This window comes from Protopterus annectens, chromosome 1.part2 (genome assembly GCF_019279795.1).
Source record: "Protopterus annectens isolate FY-2018-M chromosome 1.part2, PAN1.0, whole genome shotgun sequence".
NCBI classification, from domain to species: domain Eukaryota; kingdom Metazoa; phylum Chordata; order Ceratodontiformes; family Protopteridae; genus Protopterus; species Protopterus annectens.
This window is the reverse complement of record NC_056727.1, coordinates 933,979,262-934,005,428: the sequence shown is the minus strand read 5'-3', so window position 1 is coordinate 934,005,428 and position 26,167 is coordinate 933,979,262. Positions and strand designations below refer to the sequence as shown.

Here is a 26,167-nt window from a genome sequence, read left to right as displayed (position 1 = left end):
GGAGTTCTGTGCTCCTGGCAGAAACCTTGCCTGAAGATTGAGCTGTAAACGGAGAGCAGTCTCCCACAAAATCATTGCTTGCCTGCATAGAGGATAAGAATGCGTTCCCCTTGCTTGTTGATGTACCACATGACAGTTGTGTTGTCTGTTAGAATCAACACCTGCCCTGGAAGAAGTAAATCCTTGAAAGCTATTAATGCAAACTGGACTGCTAACATCTCCTTCATGTTGATATGTAGATGTTATAGTCTGGCAGGCCACTTGTCTTGTATCCACTTTCCATTTAGATGTGCTCCCAAGCTTTGACTGAGGCATCTGTCGTTAAAATCTGACTCGCCTCTGGCCGGGTCACAGAGAGTCCCTTGTTTAGGTGACATTCCTGAGCCCACCACAAAAATTCCTTTTGAATGCAAGGTATTATTTGAATGACAGTGTCCAGATCCTGGCAGTGCTGTGTCCATACATTTTTGAGATACCATTGCAGCTTCCTCATATGCAGTTTGGCATTGGGAAGCACCAGAATACAAGATGCCATGAACCCTAAGGCTTGAAGGACTGTCCTTGCAGTCAGCCCGGACTGATGAGATAGTTGATGGAAGTAAAGGGAAAGACTCTTTTGTTTGTCCGGGGTTAAAAAGGCCATCTGGGATGCTGTATTCAGTCTTACACCCAGAAAGCACATGTCCTGAGAGGGTAGACTGGACTTTATTTCGTTCACAGAATACCCCAGGCATCTTAGCACTGCTATCACATATTCCAAATGATGAAGAAGCTCTTCCCTTCCTTGAGCCCGAATCAGGCAGTCGTCCAAATAAGGATAGATCTGTATTCCTTTGAGCCTGAAGAAAGCTATCACTGGAGCCAGAACTTTCGTGAACACTCTGGGCGCCGTTGATAAGACCAAAGGCAATGCCGAGAACCGATAGTGAGAAGTCCCCGCTCAAACGCAGATACTTCCTGCAACTTAGTCTGATAGGAACATGAAGGTAAGCCTCCTTGAGATCCAAAGTTACCATCCAATGATCCTTGCCCAGCAGAGGTAAAAGCTGCTGTAACGTCAACATTTTGAACTTGGGAATGTCCAGATAAGTGTTGAGGATAGATAAGTCCAAAATTGGTCTCCACGTGTTCCCTTTCTTTGGTACTAGGAACAGGCGAGAATAAAATCCTAGGCCCACTTCTGGCATAGGGACCGGCTGTATGGCCCCTATTTGGAGTAACAGAGAAATTTGCTTGTGAGCCTCTATTCTTTGTTGAGGAGGAACGCCTGGCATGCCTTTGAAAGGAGGCAAGGTATGGAAATAAAACCTGTAACCGTGGTGTATGATATCCAATACCCATCTGTCTTGGGTAATTAAACTCCAATTTTCTTTGAAAAGTGCCAACCTTCCTCCCAAAGGTGCTGCCAGACAGAAGGCTCTGGCAGCTGAAAAGGTAGGTCATTGGGTCTGTTTACGAAAGGGCTGACCCCTGCGCTCACGCGAAGACTGTGCAGGAGAACTCCCTGTTGCAGGCCTGAAAGAGCCCTGAGCTGTGCCCCTACCGCGCCTAGATCTACCCCTAGACTGGGAATCATAAGAAGGATCGTCCACCCCTTAGTAGGCCAATTTCTACTAAACTTTGGAGGCTGGACCTGCAAAAAATCTTTAACAGTCTGCATAGACTTAGCCTTGTCTTCCATTTTCTTTAAAACTGCCTCAACAGGGGAACCAAACAACACGTCAGATTGTAAAGGAGCATCTAAAATCCTTGTTTTAACATGGTCAGATAAATTTTGATCCCTCAGCCAGGCGTGCCTGCGAAGAACTGACCCAGTGGCAGCCACCCTAGACGAGGCCTGTACAGCATCAAAACCACATTGCAAAGAATGCTTACCCACCTGTTAAAAAACATGTACTAAATCTTGCAACTCTTTACAATCAATACCTTCTGCCAGAGCATCAACCTTAGACTTCAATTGTGAAAGGAGATAGTTTTGGTATTTCAACATGTGAAACTGGCAATTCAAAGCCCTCATAGCAAGAGTGGAAGTATAAACTTTCTTTCCCCATCTATCCAAGGCCCGGCCTCTTTGTCTGCAGGAACCGGATTCTTTACAACAGAAGCCTTAACACCTTTAGGCCCCTGGCTAACAGTTTCTGGGTCTGCCCTAGGACTCTTAAAAAGATACTTATGAGCTTCAGGCACCCTGTAATATCTATCCGGTTTAACAGGAGCAGGAGGCAAAGAATCAGGATTAAGAGAAGCCTCTGTAAAAACATCCTCCACTACATCCAAAACAGGAGGTATAGCCAAAGGCCTATGCTGGGGTAAAAACAAAAATTCCCTAAGCCTTTTCCTGGAATCAGAGAAGTCCTGACCTTCCCACTTAAAATGCTCCCTCATGGAATGAAGAGTTTCTGAAAATGAAAAATCCTCAGGAGGAGAAGCAGAAGGAGTAGAATCATCCACATCAGAATCAGAATAAGGAGAGTACTCCTGCAAGTCTTCAGCGAAGACTCTGAAACATCTGAAGCCTGCTCAAAACTCCCTAGCTCAGGCTCCACCCTAGGTCTCTTATCAGGAGGGGGCATAGAACCCCTAATCAAAGTAATCAAATCTTCTGCCATTTTAAGCATATGCTTCTTGGGCACAGTTCCTGAAGAACTAGGGGTAACACCAACTGAAGCTAAACCTGGCCTGCCCTGGGAGAAGCCTTGGAAACAGAAGGAGAGGCCTAACCACCCTAGGCAGGAGGGAGTATAGTAACCTGAGAAGCCCCATCAGCCTGGCCTACCTCCTGAGAGGCCACATCCTGCAATAACACAGTCTCTCCTGGGATCCCAAAGAAACCTCCGTGGAACCACCGCTCCACCGACACCTCTAAAGAACCGGCCCGGTACTGACGGTTCCTCTAGCCTAGGTTTAACAGCTTTGTCCTTGCGCTTCTTCGAAGAAGGCCGGAGCATCCGGCGGCATTTTACAATTGCACCGCTTCCGAAGACTAACCTGGCACAATCTAATCTTCTCTTAATAGTGCGCTTATTGAATCTAGCACAAGAGCGACACCCAACAACGCCGTTCGCCCTAAACAAGGAATACACAAAGTATGGTAGTCTCTATGCGGTATCTGTTTCCCACAAAAATACAGTTATTCACTTTTCTGACATCCGGTAAACCACTGAGGCAAGAAAAACTAAAATATTCCCAACGGTGTACTTAGCCAACTTTGATTCGGTCTGAAACTCCGAAATCGAACAATTTCAGAACGCCAACCGGCACTTGCAACGCTGCTTCTGCATCGGACCATGCGGCAAAAAAGACTGAGGATATGACGTGGGTCATGCGCATTTGTACCCTGACGTTCTGATGTCAGTCAAATGCGCCCTGACCGACGTCAGCCTTATACTTTGATATTCGGGCCGACCGAGGACAGCGGACTACCCCAAGTGTAAGGACTGCAGCAATGTGAGATGAAGAACATCTCCCTTCAAAAAGGCTTTGCAAAGCTTGTGGGACATTATGGCAGACTCTGCAATGCCCACATGAAAGTTAGAAATAGCTGCCAATTGAACTTTAAGAATAGAAGGAGATGAACCTGCATGGAAGAGTTCAGCTAGAAAATCAAGGACCATTTGGATGGAAGCAGTGAAAGGATCTATGTCCCTTCCTTGAGCCCAATAGGCGAAACGTTTCCACTTACTCAAATAAATCTTTCGAGTGGAAGATTTATGGGAAGCTATCAAAATATCTCGGACAGAGTGAGATATTTGAGGAAGCCTGGCTAAGGTTGGAATTGGAGGAACCAAGCAGTGAGGTTCAGAGAGGGAAGGGAGCGATGAAACTGACCCGACTGATGGATCAAAAGATCTGGAACTAGGTCCAGATGCCAAGGTCGCTCCAACAGAAAATTATGTAGAAAGGGGAACCAAACCTGTCGAGACCAGTAAGGAGCAATGAGGATCAACGAGGCCTTCTGAGCGATAGCTTTCTGTATCACTTGAGAGATTAGTGGGAAGGGAGGAAATGCATACAGAAGTCCCCGGGCCAAACTTGGACTAGAGCGCCTCTGCTGGGCAGGCCTGGTAAAGGGAATAGGGTGAAATAATCTCTGCACTTGCTGTTTTGGGGAGTAGCAAAAAGGTCGCAGCAAGGCTGACCCCACTTGAGAAAAATTTCTCTCACAACAGAGTCTTTCAGAGACCACTCGTGAGGCATGAGGATAGCTCTGCTCAACTTGTCCGCGATTTGATTGGACTTCCCGGGATGTGCGTTGCTATCAGAAACCGCTGAGAAGAAATCGCCCATTGCCACAGTCTGAGTGCTTCTCGACACAGGGGGTAGGACCTGGTTCCGCCTTGTTTGTTGATATACCACACTACAGACATATGGTCCGTCTGGATTGCTATCGTTCCCAAGGGAAGAGAGTCTTGAAGGGCTTGCAACGCTAAAAGCACTGCTCTCATCTCTAGAACATTTATGTGCAAGTGGCATTCGTCTGGTTGCCATGTGCCCTGGACAGTTCTGCCCTGATAATGCCCCCACCCGATCAGGGAGGCGTCCGTTGTCAGAGTAGCAACCGGAGGAAGGGACAAAGGGTCTTCCCAATAAGAGCTGAGGGAAGACATCCACCACAGAAGATGATTTCTGCATGTTTGCGTAATCATAATGGTGTGGGACATCGGAAGTTGCTGGTATGACCATTGCGTGAAGAGCATCCATTGAAGGATTCTCATGTGGAATCTGGCTAATGGAAGCAGAGGTATGGCAGCCATAATCCCCAACACTTTCAGAACTAACCTGGCTTTGATTCTGTTGCTGCTGAAGAGGAGCGAGACCAGTTTGTGTATGTCTGTTATTCTCTGATCTGTTAGTCTCGCAGACATGTTGACTGTGTCTAGATTTGCGCCTATGAAGGTAATAGTACGACAAGGCGACAAAACAGACTTTTCGCAATTTATTGAAATGCCTAAATTTTGACAAATGCGAAAGGTGTAGTCCCTGGCCAATAGAAGAAGATGCTTGGTGGGAGCTGTGAGGAGCCAGTCGTCCAAATATGGAAACACCTGGAATCCTTGACGTCTCAGGTGAGAAGCTACCACTGCCATGCATTTGGTAAACACCCGGGGGGCAGTGGTGAGACCAAAGGGCAGGGCCCTGAATTGAAAATGACTGGTTCCCAGCCTGAAGCGGAGGAATCTTCTGGAGCGTAGCGGAGGAATCTTCTGGAGCGTCTGTTCATTTTTATGTGATAGTACGCATCCTGAAGGTCTATACAGCACATCCAGTTTCCCTTTCCCAATAGGGGAAGGATGGACTGCAGCGTGACCATCCGAAATCTTGTTTTCTTGACTGACTTGTTCAAGATACTGAGATCCAAAATTGGTCTCCAGTCCCCTGTTTTCTTTGGAACTAAAAAGAACCTGGAGTAGATTCCGGATCCTTGCTGGTCTGCTGGAACTGGCTGAATTGCTCTTTTTGCAAACAGCTTTGAAATTTCCAAAGCTGCAAGATCCCTTTGAGCGGGTGGAACATCTGGAAGGGATTTTTTTGATGGAATGCGAACGAAGGGAATGGAACAGCCTTCGGAAATGATGGACTGTACCCATTTGTCTTGAGTCAGGGATAGCCAGGCTTCTGGGTACAGTGACAATCTTCCCCCGACTGCCTCCGAAGGTGGGCAGTCAGGCAACACCTCAGGGATGCTGAAAGGGCTTATCAGAGAAGGCTTTTCGATTGCCCTGGTTCTGCGGATCCCCCCTGCCTCTAGGGCGACGTCTACCATTGTTGTTCCCCCCTCTGCCTCTGGCGGGGAACAGACTCTGTCGCCAGGCGAAGTCCCTTGAGATTGTTTATGAACCACATTTTCCCACTTTTCTGGCCTTTGGGGTAAGGCCTAGAAGGAGTAGAAAAACGGACTCCGACGGCAGAAAGATCTTGCCATCTGTCTCGCACCTAGTCAAGGTTTCTTTCACTTGAGGACCAAAAGAGATGATCCATCAAACGGGCAATTAGTGAAAGACGCTTTAAAGGGGTCCGCAAAGTTGCATAGCCGCATCCAGGCATGCCTGCGTAAGGCCACACCTGTCCCTGCGGCCCTGCTCGCTCCATCAGCCGCATAAGAAAGGAGGGGCATGGAGGAGTTAGCTATGGAGTTCAGGGTAGCCAGCTGAGTGTTCATCTTGTCTTGAAAACCCGCAGCCGTAGGATCCTTCAACATGTCACTCGCTTTGATCAAGTCTCTTTGAAGGCAGTAAAATGGCATAGGTAGTTCAGCGAACGCATAGCAAAGGTCGCTGACGAGAACATCTGCTTCCGTACCTGTCCATAGACCTAGATTCTTTGTTAGGGGATGAACAGGCACTGAAGGATCAGCTAGTTCCTTCTTGGTGGCAGCAGCTACCACCATAGCATCCACAGAAACACCTTTTGAGAAATTGCTTGTCAGTTGGTGCTGTTATAAATTTGGAAGGTCTCCTGGGGTAGGGTCCACTGAATCAGGAGCCGTCCAGGCCTTCTTTGCAACCACCTGCATGAGGGGATCAAGGGGGACACCCAGGAGGTGGAAGGGCGAGAGCCAAACGCCTCAAGATACACAGATTCATCCTCCGAAGGGTTAAGGGCTGGCCAATTTCCCTCTGCTTCAGGATCTCTAGAATGTCTGTGAAAGAGACATCTTCAGAAGGGGAATGGGGAACCCTCGAATCCTCTAAATCTGTGTCAGAGGTGACAGACTCAGGTGAGTCTATGTGCTTCCTCTTACACTTTCTCTTCCTAGGGGCTCCCGCCAATTCAGGGAGGCCTCGAAGAGGATGAGATCCCCACAAGGGATTCTTGAGGAGCTGGCTCTCTGCGGTCTGGGATGAGGGAGTGAGTCGACATAACCAAAGGCACCGAAGAGGGAGGGGCGATCGGAGCCGACTGTGGAGTTGAACAAGGTTCCAACACACTCCGCATGACCTCGAATGCACCCCTGTCCGGCAGAGCCAGAGGTCCCCGCCCGAGAAGCTGGGAACCTCCTCGGCACTGACAGAGATGGCTCCGAGGCCGATGTCGGAGCCGAACTCACCAGCGCCGAAGCACTGAGAGGGAGAGGGGGGTCTGACAAGGGTCCGATGCCACTCACCCCCTCGGAGCCGAAGAGGGAAGCCCGCCGAGATTCTTCAAAAGAAGAAATCGGAGCCGGAGCCGAAGACAATTGTATCGGCTCCGACGCTACCACAGTCTCGGTCCCGAGACGCCGGCCCCGAGCTCAAAGGAGTCGGAGGAGGAATATTTATTGGAACAAGTTGAGGCATCGACTGATGAGTCGGACTCTGGAGCATTTGGGCCAGTACCTCAGACTTCAAAAGTCTACTCACTACCCTCTGGAGGTCGTGATCTGAGAGCCTCGATGACCTGGAGGAGTGAGATCTGTGGCTCCGTTCAGACAGCAGGGGAGACGCTGGAGCCGAATGAACGGAGCCAAGGGACGGTGACCTCGATCTCTTTCTAGATGTCGGCTCCGATGGTCTGATCGGAGCCGACCCAGGAATCTCTAATGCCTCGGCTCCGCCGGAGCCGAGAAACCACAGATACTGCAGTCAAAGACTCATCGGCTCCAGCCGGAGCCGATGAAGCAGTAGGCTGAGCCTTAGGCCTCGACTCTGAAGCTGGAGCCGAGGTCTTGGAAGCCTTAGAAGGTTTCCACGATGACACAGAAAGGGAACCTTCAGGCTTAATCAAACCCCTCAAAATGAGTTTATTTTTTCTCCTGCAGGACTCTAGGGCTGAAGCCATGGCATACAGCACAAGAGTCCTGCAGGTGTAAAGGTCCCAGGCAATACACACAAGAAGTGTGACAGTCTGTCAGAGACATTTTCTGACAGCACGAGTCACACTTCTTGAAGCCTGAGACCTTTGTATCCTTGGACATACTCAAGGAACCGAAGTGTAATCACACACAGAAAACACACAGATTACACTGATAGGGGTTCAAAGGGAATTATTTAAACTAAAGGTAAGTTAAGTTAAAACTCCCTAATCAAACACATACACACCCTAAGGATAGGGAAGGAAGGGCCCGGCCTTAGGGAAAGAACTATAAGTTCTTTAGAAAAAGGGGGCTGGATAAAAGGTAGAAGGGATAATATCCACTACACTAAGGGGAAAGAAAAATACACTAAGCTAGCTTAAGTCTAAAGAATTTAAACTAGTCTAACTTTCAGTAACCTGGAGCCGGTAGAAAACACACCTCGATCGCTGTAGCGGCAAACGAGATCTGAGGTAACTCACGCCTAGCATTGTGGGATATAAGGGGAGCCTCGAGCCGGTGGAACCAACTCTCGAGCTTTTAGAGTGGCCGAGTCGGAGCAGAGGTCGGCTCCGAACTCATCCAGCAAGAATGAAGGCGAGATAGACAACTTAACATGTACAGTTTTGTACCTACCATAAATGTAGATGTCCGATAGATATGCAACTGCAGTCCTGACATATGGGTTGTCCTGCCTCAGGCAGCCCTTCGGTCGGACAGATTCCAAAGTCTGGGTCTGGCGCCGGCCGATGTCGCCTCCTCCCCGACGTCAGGGCGGCTGGAGTATAAAGGCATCTGCCGACGCCATCTTCTTCAGTGTTTCTTGCCCCAGATGCCAGGTGCCCTCCAAGGAAGGCTAAATTTTGTGAATGGATAAACAGATAAAAAAAACAGACATGCACAACAGTAATAAACAGATACACCATAATATATATATCCTCAGCTGACAGGTAAGGGGAGAAAGGACCCAAAAGGGGAAATACAGAGGGGTAGGAGGGATGGTAAACCTGACTGCAGTTGCATATCTATCTGACATCTACATTTATGGTAGGTACAAAACTGTACTATGTCCTTCAAGAATGCAACTGCAGTCCTGACATATGGGTTGAATACCATAGCCAAGTTGGGGGTGGTAGGACTAAGCAAGAGATGGTGTAGCTAGAAGGCCCTGCAGGACTGCCGAAGCAAAGCCTGCTCGGGATCTGGAGTATAATGGCAGGTTGTAGTGTTTGGTAAATGTATGCACGGAGCTCCATGTAGCAGCCTCAAGAATGTCTTTTGTAGCCACTTCTCTTAGAAAAGCTGTGGATGTGGCCATAGCTCTGGTGGAGTGTGGTCTAATATTAGCTGGCACACACTTTCCATGAAAAGAATAACAGAATCTGATGCAGTGTCCAATCCATTTTGAGATAGTTTGTTTGGTGACTGCTTTTCCTTGCACTCCAGCAGCATAGGCTACAAACAGTTGGTCAGACTTCCTGGTGGACTTTGTTCTGTCCAAGTAGTAGCGCAGTTGTCTGTGAATGTCTAAAGTATGCAGCAGCTTTTCCACTTTATTTTGAGGGTTAGGAAAGAAAGTAGGCAGGTGAATTGTTTGGTTTAGAGACACTCTGGATATCACCTTAGGCATGAATGAAGGATTGGTCCTAAGGGAAACTCTGTCCTGATGAAAGATGAGAAAAGGAGGAACTGCCATGAGGGCCTGTATCTCAGAGACTCTTCTTGCTGAGGTGACTGCCAACAAGAAAACCATTTTCCAAGAGAGAAATTGCATTTCTGAAGATGCTGCTGGTTCAAAAGGAGGAAGAGTTAATTTTTCCAAGATGTAGTTGAGGTCCCATGCAGGAACTGGCAGCTTCCTTGGAGGTTTGATATTCTTTATGCCTCTTAGAAGCTGTCTTAGCAAGGGATGCGAAAACACAGGTGGATCACAGTTGTAATGTGCTGAGATAGCTGAAGCGTGGATTTTGATGGAAGAGTATGAGAGGCCATTGTGAAACATTTCTGCCAAGTATTCTAATATCTGAGGTATGTTCATCAGTGATGCATCCTGGCCCTTGTTGACATTCCCAGATGGTGAATCTCTTCCATTTGGCCGAATAGGTTTTTCTGGTGGAAGGTCTGCGTGCCTCCAGCAAAATTTCCTGAACATTTTCGGAGAGGGAGTCATGGGTCTGAGTCATGGAACTCTCCAAGCTGTCAGCTTTAAGGTTTGTAGGTTCTGATGAACAGTCTTGTAATTGTGTTGAGTCAGGAGCAGAGGCCATTGAGGCAAGGGCCACGGTTTGGTGTGAGTTATTCTCGGTAGTAGTGGATACCAGTGTTGCCTTGGCCAGTCTGGAGCTATCAAGATTCCTCTTGGTTGTTCTGCCTTGATCTTCAGTAACACCTTGGTGAGCAAAGGTAGAGGAGGAAATGCATAAATCGTTAGAGCATTCCAGCTGAAGGAAAGAGCATCCGTTCTCCAAGCTAGAGGATGGTGTATCCTTGTGCAGAACCTTTCCAGGTGATGATTGAGATGAGATGCAAAGAGGTCTATGTCTGGTCTTCCCCATGCAGATGTTATTTGTGAGAAAATGCGTGGGTGTAGAATCCATTCGTGTGGATCCAAGAAATTTCTGCTCAACCTGTCTGCCAGAACATTGTCCTTGCCCGGAACAAACTGGGATTGCAAGTAGATGTTCAGTTTTAGGGACTTTTCCCAAAGAATCATTGTTAGTCTGCAGAGGGGGTAGGAATGAGTGCCCCCTTGTTTGTTTATGTACCACATGACAGTGGTGTTGTCTGTCCTTATTAGCAGATGACCTTGCTAAAGAGATTTTCCAAAGGCTTCTATTGCATGTATCACTGCCAACATCTCTTTTTGGTTTATGTGCTGATGCATCTCCATGGGAGTCCATTGCCCTTGAATGCATCTGCCGTCCATGTGCGGCCCCCATCCATGGTCTGAGGCGTCTGTTGTAATAGTTTGACTTGTTGGGGGTTTGTTGAAAAGCATGCCTTCGTTTAAGTGACTTGCTTGAGCCCACCACAGAAATTCCCTTTGGAGGCATGGTATGAGTGGTATTGTCTTCTAGGTTGTGGCTGTGCTGTGACCACAAGCGTTTTAGGTACCATTGCAGCTTTCTCATGTGTAGTCTTGCCAGAGGGATTAGAAGAATGCAAGATGCCATGAACCCCAGGACCTGCAGGGTCTTCCTTGCAGTCAGGTGGGTTAATTTTGCTAGGCCTTTGAAGTAAGCTGTTAAATGCTCTTGTTTCTCCTCTGTGAGGAAAGCCATTTGTAGCTGTGTGTCCAGTTTTGCTCCTAGAAAAATAATCTTTTGGGATGGCAGTAGTCTTGATTTTTGAATGTTGACTGTGTATCCCAAAGCCTGCAGCAATTGAATGACGTAATCCAAGTGTTTTATCAAGGTCTGTTTGCTGTCTGCTTGTATTAGGCAGTCGTCCAGGTAAGGGTATATTTGAATCCCCTGGAGTCTGCAATGTGCCACTACTGATGCCAGGCATTTCGTGAATACTCTGGGTGCAGTAGATAAGCCAAACAGCAATGCTGAGAATTGATAGTGCTCTGTTCCTGCAAGAAATCTGAGTATCTTCTGCAACTGTGTCTGATAGGGACATGCAGGTATGCCTCCTTGAGGTCCAGAGTAACCAGCCAAGACCCCTTGCCCAGCATGGGAAGAAGTTGCTGTAACGTCAGCATCTTGAATTTTGGCACCATGAGACAAGTATTTAGAACGGACAAGTCCAATATAGGCCTCCATTGTTTTTCTTTTCTTGGAACAAGGAACAGTCTTGAATAAAATCCCTGGCCTTGTTCCTGAGGAGGAACCTTCTCTATTGCTTTCATTTGTAACAGCTTTGAGACTTCTATGAGTGCCTCTGCCCTTTGATTTTGTGGCAGGTTTGGCATGCCTTGTCCTGCTGGTAAGGTATGGAAGTGGAACCTGTAACCTCTGTCTATTATGTCCAGAATCCAATTGTCCTTTGTTATAATGTGCCAGTTTTTTGAGAATAGAGATAATTTTCCGCCTAGAGGTGCTTCTCTTTGAGCCTTGGTAGGCGGAGTGAAAGGTAAGTCATTGTGATTGTCCCTGTGGTGCAGGTGAACTACCTGTGCCACTTCTCTGATTTTGTGGTTGCCATTGGCATCCCCTGTAGGAGCCCCTGTATTGCCCTCTACCTCGTGCACGCCTGTTCTTTCGCCTTTGAAATTTGTCAGAGTCTGGAAAGGACCAATTCTTTGAAGGCCAATTCCTGCTGAACCTTGGTGGCTGAACCTGGAGGAAATCCTTTACTGTCTGTACTGATTTTGCCTTTTCCTCAATAGATTTCAACACATCCTGAGCATTAGCACCAAAAAGCTTCTGTTTATCCAGAGGTGCGTCCAGGAGCTTTACTTTAACATGATCTGGCAGTGGCTGTTCTTTCAACCAAGCATGTCTACGGATAACAGCCCCTGTCATAGCTGCCCTACATGAAGCCTCCAATGCATCATAACCACACTGCAGAAAATGATTACTAACCTGCTGAGTGTTATGAACCAAATCCTGCAATGCCTTTCTGTCTATAGGCTCAGGAGAGGCTATCTTTTTCTGCAAATCATCCAGTAAATAATCCTGGTACTGAAACATATGAAAAAGGCAGTTAAGAGACCTCATGGCAAGGGTGGAAGAGGTATAAATTTTTTTACCCCATCTCTCCAGGGACCTTGCTTCCCTGTCAGCTGGCAGTGGATTTTTGGCTGAGGAGGTAGCCACTCCTTTGGGGCCCTGTGAAATAGATTCTAGATCCACAGAGTGGGCCTTAAAGAGGTGCTTGTGAGTGTCAGGGACCCTGTAATATCCGTCTGGCTTAACAGGAGCAGGAGGGAGAGAATCAGGGGAAGCACTGGAGTCGGAGAAAACATCATCCAGGACATCCAAAACTGGAGGAATAGCTAAAGGTCTGTGCTGGGGTAACTTAAGGAAGGTACGTAGCCTTTTCCTAGAATCAGAAAATTCCTGACCCTGCCACTTAAAATGTTCCCTCATAGAGTGGAGGACTTCACCGAAAGAAAAATCCTCTGGAGGAGAGGCAGAGGGAATAGATTCCTCAGCATCAGAGTCCTCATAGGCCTGGAAGGATTCTTCTTGGGTATCTAAATGTTCTGAATCCTCAGAGGCTTCATCTGAAGAGAGGTTGTCTGCCTGCTCAGTTCTAGGCCTTTTTTCTGCAGGCAGCTGAGAACCTCTGTCTGGGTGAGGCTGAGACCCTCTGATAAGAGAAATTAAATCTGCAGCCAGAGACATGATTTGTCTGTCAGATGGGGCCTGAGAAGTAGGCTTAGGATGGGCCTTGGCCTGGCTGGCGGCCTTAGCACGTGCAAAGGCCTTGATTGACATGGATACAGGAGGCCTAGCTGCCCCACGTGCAGGGGTAACTTTGTCCACGGGAATGGTGTCGGGTAAATCCAGAACTTCGGTTTCCGGAGGAAAATCAACAACTGGCACCAGTGTAGTCTCCGAGACCGAGGAATGAGTTAACGCCGTGTCGGTCTAGAGCGGTTGAATTACCGCTTCCGAAGGGACCGAAGCACCCGCGGAGGGCTTAGGCGTAATATCGGTGGAAGTCGCGGGCCGAGGATGTCAGTCCCGGTCCTTTCGTTTTTTGGTAGTTTGCGCTGTCGGTTGTTCCGACGGCATGTTGTAAGCGGAGGATTCGCCAAAAAAGTCTTCGGCAAACTCTGCCCGGTGCCTGAGAGTGCGCTTATTAAAGCAAGCACAGGCAGAGACGTCGTGGTCTGGGCCCAGACAAGGGAGGCAGTAAGAGTGGAAGTCCTTATGAGGTATTTGTTTACCACAAGACAAACAATTATTAACTTTCTCAATTTGTTCTGACATCGGCTGAGGCAAGAAAAAATGTTCTAGCGGGTACTTAGCTTTAGATGACTTCGGTAACTGAAACACAGGAGCTGACCGACCGGCACTTGCGAACTGCTTCTGCTTCGGGCACCGCGCGGCAAGAAAGACTGAAGATGGCGTCGGCGGATGCCTTTATACTCCAGTCGCCCTGACGTCGGGGAGGAGGCGACATCGGCTGACGCCGGACCCAGACTTTGGAATCTGGCCAACCGAAGGGCTGCCTGAGGCAGGACAACCCATATGTCAGGACTGCACTTGCATTTTTGAAGGACATCAGTATCTATCTCTAAGACAAAGTTAAGATCCCAGGCTGAAGTTGGAGCTCTCCTGGGTGGCCTTAGATTTTTGGCCCCTCTGAGGAACTGCTTGAGCAGTGGGGTGAGAGAAGAGGGGAGGCTCTGTGCTATAATGAGCTGAAATGGCTGAGGCATGAATTTTGGAGGAGGAAAAGACAAGCCCTTATGAAGCATCTCAGTTACATATTGTAGAATCTGAGGTAAACTGGACACTGCTGCGTTCATTCCTTGAGACTGGTCCCAAGCACAGAATCTTCTCCATTTTGCAGCATAACATTTTCTAGTACTAGGCCTCTTTGCCTCTAAAATGATATCCATTACTGATTTACTGAGGGATGGTAAAGGAGAGATTAGATAATTAGCCAGGCTGCTAGGTTCAGGGTTTGCAGCTGAGGGTGCAGAATCATGTTTTCCTGCTGAGACAACAGGGAAGGAGTCTGAGGCAGGTGCCATGGAGCCAAGCGTGACACTGTGCAAGAGTGGGTACCAGTGTTAGCGAGGCCAGTCTGGTGCAATTAAAATAGTCTTTGGCTTGCCCTGTTTGACCTTTAGTAGTACCTTGGAGAGCAGAGGCAGAGGAGGAAAGGCATAAACGGATAGGGTTTTCCAGCTGAAGGATAGAGCATCCACTTTCCAAGCTTGCTTGTGGGGAATCCTTGTGCAAAATTTGTCCAGTTGATGGTTTTGGGGGGAGGCCAACAGGTCTATATCTGGACTCCCCAATTGTTTGTCAACATGTTGAAAATCCTTGGTTCCAGTTTCCATTCGTGTGGGTCCATGAGGTTTCTGCTTAGTCTGTCTGCCAGTGTATTTAGTTTTCCTGGCAGGAATTGAGCTTGTAGATTCACTTGGTAGCTCAAGGCCGTTTTCCACAATGCCATGGCTAGTCTGCAGAGGGGGTAAGAATGTGTACCCCCCCCCATGCTTGTTTATGTACCTCATGACAGTGGTGTTGTCTGTCTTTACCATTAGTTGTCCTGGAAGAATGTGGTCCTCGAAGGCTGTCAAGGCATTCTGTACAGCTAACCTTTCCTTTTGATTTGTGTGCATTTGATTTGAGTTCCATTTGCCCTGAATGCACTTCCCTGCCAGGTGAGCTCCCCATGCACAGTCTGATGCGTCTGTTAAGATTTGTTTGGCAGGGGGTAATGTGAATGGTAGTCCCCTGTTTTGGTGGCAGGCCTCTGCCCACCAAAGAAACTCTAGGCATAGTCAAGTTATGATGGGAATCCTTGCTTCCAGATCCTGTGAATGTTGAAGCCGTAGGCTTTTGAGATACCATTGTAGTTTCCTCATATGGTATTAGAAGAATGCATGAGGCCATGAACCCAAAGGCTTGCAGTATTTGCCTTGAAGATAGCTGGGTTTTTGTGGCCACTTGTTTGAAGTAAGTTGTCAAATGTATCCATTTTTCTGGCGTGAGGAAAGCCATCTGGAAAGTTGTATTCAAGCTTGCTCCCAGGAATATAATTTGTTGACAGAGTACCAAGTGGGATTTCTATTTGTTTATGGTGAACCCTAGACAAGTCAGTACCCTTTGAAAAAAGGCCAGATGATGTCCTTGCTTTCTGCCTGAATTAGACAATCGTCCAGGTATGGGTATATTTGAATATTTCTTTGCCTACAAAATGCAATGACTGGAGCTAGGCATTTTGTGAATACCCTGGGTGCAGTAGATAAGCCAAAGGGCAGTGCAGAGAACTGATATAGTGCATGCAGCCTGCTTTGAAGCATAGGTATCTTCTGCAAGACTCCCTGATAAAAGAAGCATACCTGCACATCCCTAAGTCCAGTGTTGCCAACCATGCATCCTTGCCTAGCATAGGAAGCAGCTGTTGAACAGTCAGCATTTTGAATTTTGGAATCACCAGAAAGTTGTTTAGAATGGAAAGATCCAGGATAGGATGCCATGTATTGCCTTTTCTGGGTACCAGGAAAAGTCTCAAATAGAAACCTTGTCCCTTTTCCTCTTCTGGTACCAACTGAACAGCCCCCATGTTTAAGAGACAGAGTACTTGATTTTGGGCCTCTGCCCACTGATTTGGAGGTAGATCTGGCCACCCACTTGGTGTTGGTAACATGTGGAAATGAAATCTGTATCCTTGGGACACTATATTTTGCACCCATTTGTCCTGGGTAATGAGTTCCCAGTTTTTGGCCTACAGACCAATCTTTCCACCTAAAGGAACATTCAGTTGGGAAGTGCTTTGAAGTCTTAAAAGCAAGTCACTGAAATGGTTTTCTATAGGGGAGAGTCTTGCTGCTCCCAGGTTTGGGTGCGGAAACCCCCCACTGCCTAGTCTTGTGTGCCCCTTGGGACTAAAACCTGGGGTTTCTGCTGTCTGGGTTTGGCTTGAGAAGACCTGGAAGGTGCTGGAAAGGACCAATTTTTAGAGGGCCAGTGCCTACTAAATCTAGGAGGCTGAACTTGTAAGAAATCTTTAACAGTTTGCATAGACTTAGCTTTATCTTCCATCTTTTTAAGAACTTCCTCAGCCTTGTTGCCAAATAGGCGGTCCTGATTTAAGGGAGCATCCAACAATTTAGCTTTAACATGACCTGGCAAAGATTGCTCCTTCTAAGCTTCTAAGAAGCATGCCTTCTGAGCACAGACCCAGTAACAGCCCTGCAAGAGGCCTCTAATGAAGCAAATCCACATTGCAAAGTACGTTTTCCAACCTGTTCATCAGAATGCATTAAATCCTGTAATTCTTTATTTTCAGCACAGTCCGGCATTAACATCATTTTCTGTTTAAGCAATCCACTAACATGTTGTTGAGATTTTAACATATGAAACTGGCAGTTTAAAGCCCTAATGGTCAAGGTTGCAGAATTGTAAACTTTCTTACCCCATCTATCCAGTACCCTGGAGTCTCTATCAGAGGGGATAGGATTTTTAGCAGTAGATGCCTTAATGCCCTTGGGTCCCTGTGAAACGGTCTCTGGAACTTGTGAGAATCAGGAACCCTGTAATATCGGTCAGGTTTTCCGGGATAAGGAGGCAAAGAATCAGGGGCCAAACTAGATTCTGGAAAGGCATCATCAACAATGTCTAGTACAGGAGGTATAGCTAAAGTCCTATGCTGAGGCAGGAGTAAGAAATCCCCAAGCCTCTTTTTAGAATCAGAAAAATCCTGGCTTTCCAAGTGGAAATGCTCCCTTAAGAATATGTAAGGTTTCACCAAAATAAAAATCCTCTGGAGGGGAAGCAGAGGGAATAGAGTCCTCTGCATCAGAATCCTCAAAAGTAGATAAGGTCAAATCCAGATCACAAGAATCAGAAAAACCAGAATCTTGTTCAGAAGATTCATAAACAACTTCAGTCCTAGGTCTCTCAAAAGGGGGAGGTTGGCGTCCCCTGATTAGAGTTATAAGATCTTCAGCCATTCTTATTTGTTTTTTAGGCATAGAGGCCTGAGCATGCGGCCTGGGCATCGGTTTCTGAAGCATGGTTCGAGATTTTGGCCTAAATGAAGGAGGAGTCTGTTTAATATGCAAGTCCGTAGGGTTGAAAACACCCTCAGAAGCCAGTGCCTGCACAGCAGCTCCGGACCCATCCAAGGTAGACATCCGCAGGTTCAACTGTCGAAGCATCTCGCGGCATAATGGACTCTGAATGGGTCTCAATAGAGGCCTGCGAGTCAGAAGTAGTGGGAATCATGGGCTGTGAAAGCTCCTCACTGAGTACCGGCGAACTGGCGACTAGCTTAGAAGAGTCTTCGGCAGCTTTGGACCTCTGCGGCCTGTCTCTGCCTTTATCTTTGCGTTTTTTTCGGAATCCCGGTAGTCAGAAGGCTAACAGACGACATTTCTGGATAATTAAACAGAGAACCAAAATATTTAGAAGCGAAAATATACAGACGACAGTGCACTTTATAAATAAAGCACAAAACCGACAGCAAGGCATGTTGTGGTCAGGGCCTAGGCAAGGAATACAGTACGAATGAAAATCTTTGTGAGGTATTTGCTTTCCACAAGTAATGCAATTATTAACTTTTACTGATATCAGTAAGGAGCAAGAAAAAGTTTCCCCAATGGGGTACTTGGCTTTAATTAGCTCTGAAACTTGAAACAAAAATTTCAGGAGTCGGCCGACCGGCACTTGCAAACTGCTGCTGCTTCGGGCACCGCACGGCAAGAAAGACTGATGTAATGGTGTCGGCTGCATGTTTTATACCCCTGACGTCATGAAAGAAGGGACAGCAACCGATGCAGGACCCAAGACTTTGTTATAACCCAAATGTAATGACTGCAACAGTGAAACACGAAGAACATCTGTGGTGTTGTCTGTTTTTAATAGCAGGGGTCCTCGTGAGAGTAGGGACCTGAAAGCGGTCAGAGCATGCTGAACAGCTAGCATCTCTTTTTGGCTGATGTGCAGATGAATTTGACTTGGGCTCCAGTGGCCCTGAATGCACATGTCACCCAGGTGTGACCCCCACGCACAGTCTGATGATCCTGTGGTTAAGTGTCTGGGCGGCGAGGGGTTGAGTAAAGGGAAGTCCGTTGTTGTGGTTGCATGCTGCTGCCCACCAGAGAAACTCTGTCCTTAGACAAAGTATGATAGGTATGACTGCTTCCAGGTCCTGAGAATGTTGGCACCAAAGACTTTTCAAGTACCACTGAAGGTTCCTCATATGCAATTAGTAGGATGCAAGAGGCCATGAACCCTAGGGCCTGCAGGATTTTCCTTGTGGATAGCTGGGCTCGTGTGGCCATTTGAGTGAAGTAGCCTGTCCGATAGGCTTGTTTTTCTGGAGTAAGGAATGCCATCTGGGATGCTGTGTCCAAGCTTGCTCTCAGGAATACAATCTTTTGACTGGGGACATCCTTGGACAGCACAGGAAGAAGCCGCTGAAGGGTGAGAATTTTGATACCACCAGGAAGGTGTTTAGAATGGAAAGATCTAAGATTGGGCGCCAAGTGCCCTCTTTTCTTGGTACCAGGAAAAGTCTGGAACTATTCCAATCTGTTCTGCAGGGACAGGCTGAATTGCCCTTGTGGGGAGTAGGGATTGAACTTGGTTTTGTGCCTCTGCCCACTGGTTTGGAGGAAGGTCTGGGAACCCTTTTGGGGCTGGCAGTGAGTGGAAGTAAAATTTGTACCCCCAAAATACAAAATATGTACCCCTAGGATACAATGTTGAGGACCCATCTGTCTTTGGGTTTTCCTCCTACGGGCAGGAGCAGTTGGGCTGAGGTGGGGAGTGCAGGAGGGAAGTCATTGGGGAATTCTTTCCATAAGGGGGTGGCTTAGCACTCCCTGCTTTAGAGGTGGATGCACTCCATTGCTTAGATCTCCGCATACCCTGAGAATGCAGTCTGGGGGTCTGTTTCTCCTGATTCTAGTTTGAGATGGCCTTGAGGAAGCTGGAAAGGACCAATGTTTCAATGGGCAATGCCTACTGAATCTAGGAGACTGCACTTGCAAAAATTCTTTGTCTGCATAGATTTAGCTTTTTCTTCCATCTTTTTTTTACAACCTCTTCTGCTTTGGTGCCAAACAGATTGTCCTTGCTCAAAGGAGTGTCTAGTAACTTTGATTTGACATGGTTTGGTAAGGTCTGCTCCTTAATCCAGGCATGCCTTCTCAGTGCAGAACCAGTGACTACTGCCCTGCAAGAAGCTTCTAGGGCGTCAAAACCACATTGCAATGTATGTTTGCTGACTTGGCGTGCAGAATTCATAAGCTCTTGCAATTCTTTATTTTCTGCACAGTCTGTAAAGGTAGCTATTTTTTGCTTAGTAAGTTCCATAACATGTTGTTGGTACTTCAGCATGTGAAATTGATAATTCAAAGCCCTAATGGCGAGAGTTGCAGCGGTATATACTTTCTTACCCCAACTGTCCAAAGAACTGGTATCCCTGTCCGAAGGCGTGGGATTCTTAGCTGTAGATGCTTTGATACCTTTAGGCCCCTGGGAGATTACCTCTGGGTCTGCAGTAATTTCTGAGAGGCAGATACTCTGTAGTACCCGTCTTGTTTTCTAGGAGCAGAGGGGTAAAGTATAAAGAGTTAAACTGGATTCCATAAAGACATCATCCACAACATCCAGGACTGGGGGTATTATTAAAGGCCTATGTTGTGGCAAATCTAGAAATTCTGAGTCTCTTTTGGATTGAGGATAGTCTTGGCATTCCCAATGGAAATGCTCTATGCAGGGTCTCACCAAAAGAAAAGTCCTTTGGAGGAGAGGCAGAGGGAATGGATTCCTCTGCATCTGAATCCTCAAGCAGATAAGGGCACGTCTTCATAATCAGGTGCCTCAGAGTTGTCGTACTCTTGGTCTGTTGAGGCTGCCTGGGACTGGTCTCTTCCTCTTCGCGGGGAAAGGCTGGCTTCCCCTAATCAGCATAATAAGGTCTTCTGCCATTTTAAGCATTTTATTTCGTGGCAAGGGAGCAGGTGCAAGCGCTTGGGTCTTTGGTTTTCTAGGCATTGCGCAAACTCTTCGCCTTAGAAACTCGGTAGTTTTAGATAGAACTGAAGACGTGAAAGCAGTTGTCAGTTTGTGTTGAACTTTGGTAATGCAAAGTACTTCCTCAGAAGCCCGGTGCCTGCTCAGTGGCTCCGGACCCATCCGAGGTAGAGACATCCGCAGGTACCATAGTTGAAGTGTCTCACGGCATACCAGACTCCAAATGGGTCTTGGTAGAGGCTTGCGAATCCACTGAAGTGGGCATCAGGGGCTGCGAAAGAGCCTCACTGAGTACCGGCGGACTGGCGACTAGCTTAATCAAAGCGTCGTCGGTAGCTTTGGACCTATGCAGTCTCTATCGTCTTTATCCTTACTTTTTTTGGAATATCGGTAGTCGGATGGCTTACCGAAGCCATTTCGGAATACAGAGATCAAGAACAAAAGTATTTAGAGACAAAAAGGGCCCAACGATGGATGGTTCGGGCATTGAACAAGGCACAAAACCGACAGCGAGGTACGTTGTGGTCTGGACCTAAACAGGTGATGCAGTAAGAATGAAAATCTCTGTGTGGTATTTGCTTTCCTCAGGCAAGACAATTAACTTTTTCTGACATCGGTTAGAACAAGAAAAAAGGATCCCCAATGGGGTACTTAGCTTTAGAAGACTTCAGGATGATTCAGTTCGTAAACGAAAAACTCCGGTAGTGGCCGACCGCACTCGTGCAAACTGCTTCTGCTACGGGCTCCTCAGCAAGAAAGATTGATGTAATGGCGTTGGTTGCCTGTTTTTATACCCCTGATGACCTGACGTCAGTTCTGGAGCTACAGCAACCGACGCAGAAATACAAGGTCTCTGGTAATCGGGCTGACTGAGGGCTACCTGCAGGCAGATACCCCCAGTGTGATGACTGCAACAGTGAAACACTAAGAACATCAGGCAGTTATGGCGGAGATATGTACTTTTATAGAGGAATAAGCCAAAATTATGCTAGACAGACGTTTGTAGTAGTGCAAGACTCAAGAAGAAAAAAAAAATCTTTGTTAATATATTTACTTTGACAACTAGAAAACGCTGTCAGCACAAATAGGCAATATTTTCTTTTATTTAGTTCCTTCCCATTTCTAAAAGCAGATAGGACAATATCAGACAAGAGATGGCCATTAGGAATTAACCTTGCATCTTTTAGGTTTTATAAGAGAATTGGGAGATCTGGATGGAACACCTTAACTTTTTGTTCTGCTAATAATTTCCCGAAGAGGGGAAGAGTCAAAGGCTGAACCACTGACAACAGAGCTAGGAGAATGCAAGCACAGCTGTCTTAGAAACTTACATTAATTGAAGATGTTCAAGATTCCCTTTTCTTTGAACCAAGTAGTTTTGAGAAGAAACCCATATTTTCCTCTTTTTTTTTAAATTTTTTTCTGTATTTTGAGTTTAGGAAATCCTCCAATTGAGGAGGAACCGGGCATACTTGTTCCTTGGGAGGCAAGGGGAAACCCCTGAAAAGCTGGATCTAATCTTGAGCTGAAGTTTGTAACCTTGTCTCAAGATGAAGACCCACTTCTTGGTTGTATTCTCAACTCCTGCACAAACAGGCTCACTATTTTTCATTAGGGTAAGGATGTGAAGAGGTAGGACTTGGGACCTTGGAGGACTGTATGGGATTTATAAAGGAGGGAGACAGGGCAACCTAAGTGTTAACTACTCCCGCTGCAGGTCTCACCCGTGAAGGGCCGCCAGGGCTCATTTTTTTTTGTGCTTGCTACTGTTTACTGTGTGCAACCTCCTTTTGTACGGCTTACCCTCAACTCCTACTTAGAGAAGAGTGTTTAACAAATACAGTAAACAAGTACATAAATAAAACAATTAAACAAAGAACAGGTAAACATGGAATCGTTCATTTTTTTTTTTTTTTTTTTAAGCATGTGAAACTTTCAGTTTATCTACTTAAAACAGCTTCCTATTGGCTCTTGAGCTCACTCTACTAACAAACTTTTTAAAAAGCTACATTAAATATATTTAACTACTTACATAACACTTTACGATCTCGAGGATTTCTTCTGAAATTACTTTTTTCTCTGTTTGACAATCGGAAAATTGCATATCCCAAAGCTGAAACAAAAAAAAATCCATTACAGTACTGAGAAAATGCTTCACAAACTTTCAACAAGCTTTAAATAAACTATTCAGTTTGTGAAATCTTGCATGCTTCTACCAGCAAACTAAATAAATACACAATGAGAATGAACACATTTATTCAGAATTTTTGCTTATAGAAGCACAAATTATTTCATATTTAAGCAGCTTAAATGTCACAACGAATGCCATAATTTCAGTACTGCAATGAAGTTAAAGTGTCGATGGTCAGCATTTAAAATATTTGGTGGTGCTCAAGTTATGATACAGCATGACCAGCAACTCAGCTAACTATGCAGGCATGCAGCTAGACAGCCTGAACATTTTTTGTAATGTTAATGAGTTACGCAAAGTGTACAAAGGCACAAAGGATGGTGTGATTCCACTGGTCAAAGTGGGATGCCTGTTGTACTAATCAAGAAAAATATTAAATGGGGGAAAAAACAGTCTATACACACTGAGCAGAGTGGGGGAGGGGAGTTGACTACAACTCTGATCTGAGATATACAAGTATCCTTTTTTTTTGGATTATTTATATGGATTATTGTTTCTAGCAATTTATATATAGCACTTTGTATTGCCTGCTGCATGGTTTTTAGTGCATTTTATTGCTATTAACTAATCTGCACAGGTAACTGATTTGTTTGCAGTTAAAAGCATTCTGTAGAGTCTATTTGCTCCTTTATCTGTTTAAAAACTTTCATTTTGTGGCTTTCTGTAGTGTTCACTGTCTGTAGGCTAATAGCTTTAGTATTGGTCCCCACCCTCCCCCTCCATGTTCGTGTCTTGTTGTTATACTTGGTGGCTTTGCAGCTGCCCGCCCCTAATGTAAATCTGATCTGGGACACTCCTCCCAGTCTAGTGTCATTATCTCATTCTACCTAATACAGAGAGAACATCTGAGAAGGCCTTCTGTTTCTCCTTTTTCCCTTTCAAAAAAAAAATTGCCTGAATCTCCTTGTGTTCTGACTGTGCTTCTCAAACATTTTGGAAATGTGGAATATATTTTAGAGCATTTATTATAACTGTAATTGCCTTAATATTGCTACAACTCAAGTGCTCTAGGTTGCACTGCATCTGAATTGTGTGTTTTAGCTATTTTTCTGCATATATAGACTTCTCGGTATATGCAGACTAGCTACTTATTCTGCTGTATTACTGCCTCTTAAATCGTTTTTCAGTTGTGCACTTGCCTTGCTTCATTTAAAAAAGTTTTAAATTGCTAATTTTTTAGAGTTTTAATTGCATTTACTGTTTAGGATTACACACTAAAGTGTGTTAGCCTTTTCTGTTTATTTACTGTATTATTGCATTGTTTAGCCTGTTTCAACAAAAAAAATACTATCTTGTTTGCTCGTTTCCCACCTTTCCTAGTCAGTCCATATCCAGACCTTGCTGTGGTAGAGTCAAGTCTTACTGCTTACCAGTGGGAGTGGTGAGCATTGTACTGCCTAACTCTAGAGGAGTGGTTTCCAGCTCTGAAATTGTAATTTTATTAGCCTTTTTGGGCTGATTTCTATCCCTTTCAACTTTATGGCTTAAAAACGAGTGTTTGCACATTTTTCGCATCATGCAGCACTGCGAGGCTACAGGTAAACTATTCCAGGTGCCAAAAAGTCTGCTCTTAAAATTTTCCCAGTAGTAGCACTAACATCTAAACATCTGTGACTAGCACTTGCTCCAGAACCTGCTGAAAAACACAAGGAAGCCTGAAACGGATACAAGCACTCAACTCTCCTTGTCAATAAGGAGAAATTAATCGTAGGCACTAAACAGCCTATAACTGCAAAGTACCTTGCAAAGGTAAGGGAAAACAGCTCTTAAACATTACAAAAAAAGCACCTAAACAGGCATGTCCAAGGGTCAGCTTCTTGTGATTTCTCCTGTCCACCTGGTGAATCTGGGCATACTGGGGCAATGCAGCAACTGCCTCATGTACAGAAAATCCTCTCCTCCTACCACCCAACACTACAACCTGCGACAGATGCACTTACATACCAAACTGGAAGCAAAGCTCTCTCTCCGGCCAAGATTGTGCTAGACAGTCAAGAGGAGAAGGTTAACACCTGCACTACACCTCAAGCAACTCATAACCCTTCAAAACCCACACCATCAACACCCACACATAGCAACACTAAACTCACATATGCGGAGGCCCTTAACATTAACCTGCCCAAGCAACAAGGACCTCCGAAGCTGAAACGCAAACACCAGTCACAACCAAAGTGACACAGAGCTCACAACACCAGTGTGCCACCCAACAGCAGCCCCTAAGGCAAGACAATGTACCCAACACTTTAGTCATAGGTGACTCTATAATCAGGCACACTGATGTCCCACTCACCAGGCTGAACAAGGAGAAAATTACAGTCAGCTGCCTGTCCGGTGCCAGGATCCGTCAACGCATGCACTCAAGTCACTCCACAACAAGTACGACTCTGTCATTGTCCATGCTGGGGTGAATCAATTGAGACGTACCTCCCTGGACTACATGAAGAGACATGGAAGAGCTCTTGGATCATGTGGCCAAGGCAGGTATGACCCTAGCCCTGAGTAGCATCCTGCCTTCGCCCAGAATGACACTACAGTACAAGGACAAAATTATTGACTTCAACAATTGGCTAAGCTTCTGGCGTCATTCAAAGGGGATCCAGTATCTGTCTGCCTGGAAGACATGATCGACAAACCAAGATGCTTTGCCAGAGATGGTCTGCACCTGTCACCCCTGGGATTCAGGTTACTGGCTAAAGCTCTTGCCACCCCTATAGTGCCTTTTTTAGGCAAGGTTCAAAGGATAAAACCACCACCGTAACAGATACAAGCATGCAATATCTGAAGGTAATGCTACTCAATGCTAGAAGTCTAAACCTCAAAATGCACTCTCTCGAGGCACTCCTAAAAATACAGACCATCGAAATCTGTGCAGTAACTGAGACCTGGTTCAAAACTCCAGAGAGCACCCCTGCAATACCAGGCTACAACTCTTATCACACTTTTCGGCCACAAAACCAAGACCAAAACACTAAAGGTGGAGCACTGTCCATATTCAACAAGGATATTCACACCTCCAGGCTAGTTGCCAACACAATACATCTGAAATTCTCCAGCTGGAACTAACACTAGGTAAGACTGCAATCCAAATTGTAGCTTGCTACAGATCCTCTACCATGCCCAAAGATTCTCACTACACCTCTCTAAACATACTGGAATATAGTAAGATACAACCAAACCCCCTAATACTGGGTGATTTCAACTACCCTGCCATTAACTGGGAAAACTACTCTGGTACTAACTCCTTTTCCCAATGGTTCTTAGAATTCATAAATTCCAACGCCCTGGATCAACTAATCCATTGTCCCACCAGGGGCTCCAATATCCTAGACCTGGTCATTACCAACATGGGAGATAGATGCTCCACACCAGTGGTCACCCCCTCATTGGTCAGGTCTGACCATAAGCAAATCACCCTTGACATCCACATCCCATTCCCACCCCCCAGTAAGGAAACTTTTTAAAAAAACTTCTCCAAAGCCAACTTCATACTACTGAAATCAGAAGTGACAAACTTCACGACACACATGCAGACGGGATCTGAAAGTTCGACTGCAGAATCCTACACAAAGGCACTGTACGAGCACA

The 26,167-nt window shown here is 46.1% G+C and overlaps 1 protein-coding gene across 4 annotated transcripts in view; it reads right to left on the bottom strand.

Moving 5' to 3' along the window:
• Positions 1–26,167, bottom strand: part of LBR (lamin B receptor) — a 962,918-nt gene that overhangs the window by 206,134 nt on the left and 730,617 nt on the right. For all 4 annotated transcript variants that reach the window (XM_044059838.1, XM_044059844.1, XM_044059847.1 and 1 more), the window contains one exon: positions 22,424–22,504. In XM_044059838.1, the coding sequence (XP_043915773.1) occupies positions 22,424–22,504 (81 nt within the window). The remainder of the gene's footprint in view (positions 1–22,423; positions 22,505–26,167) is intronic.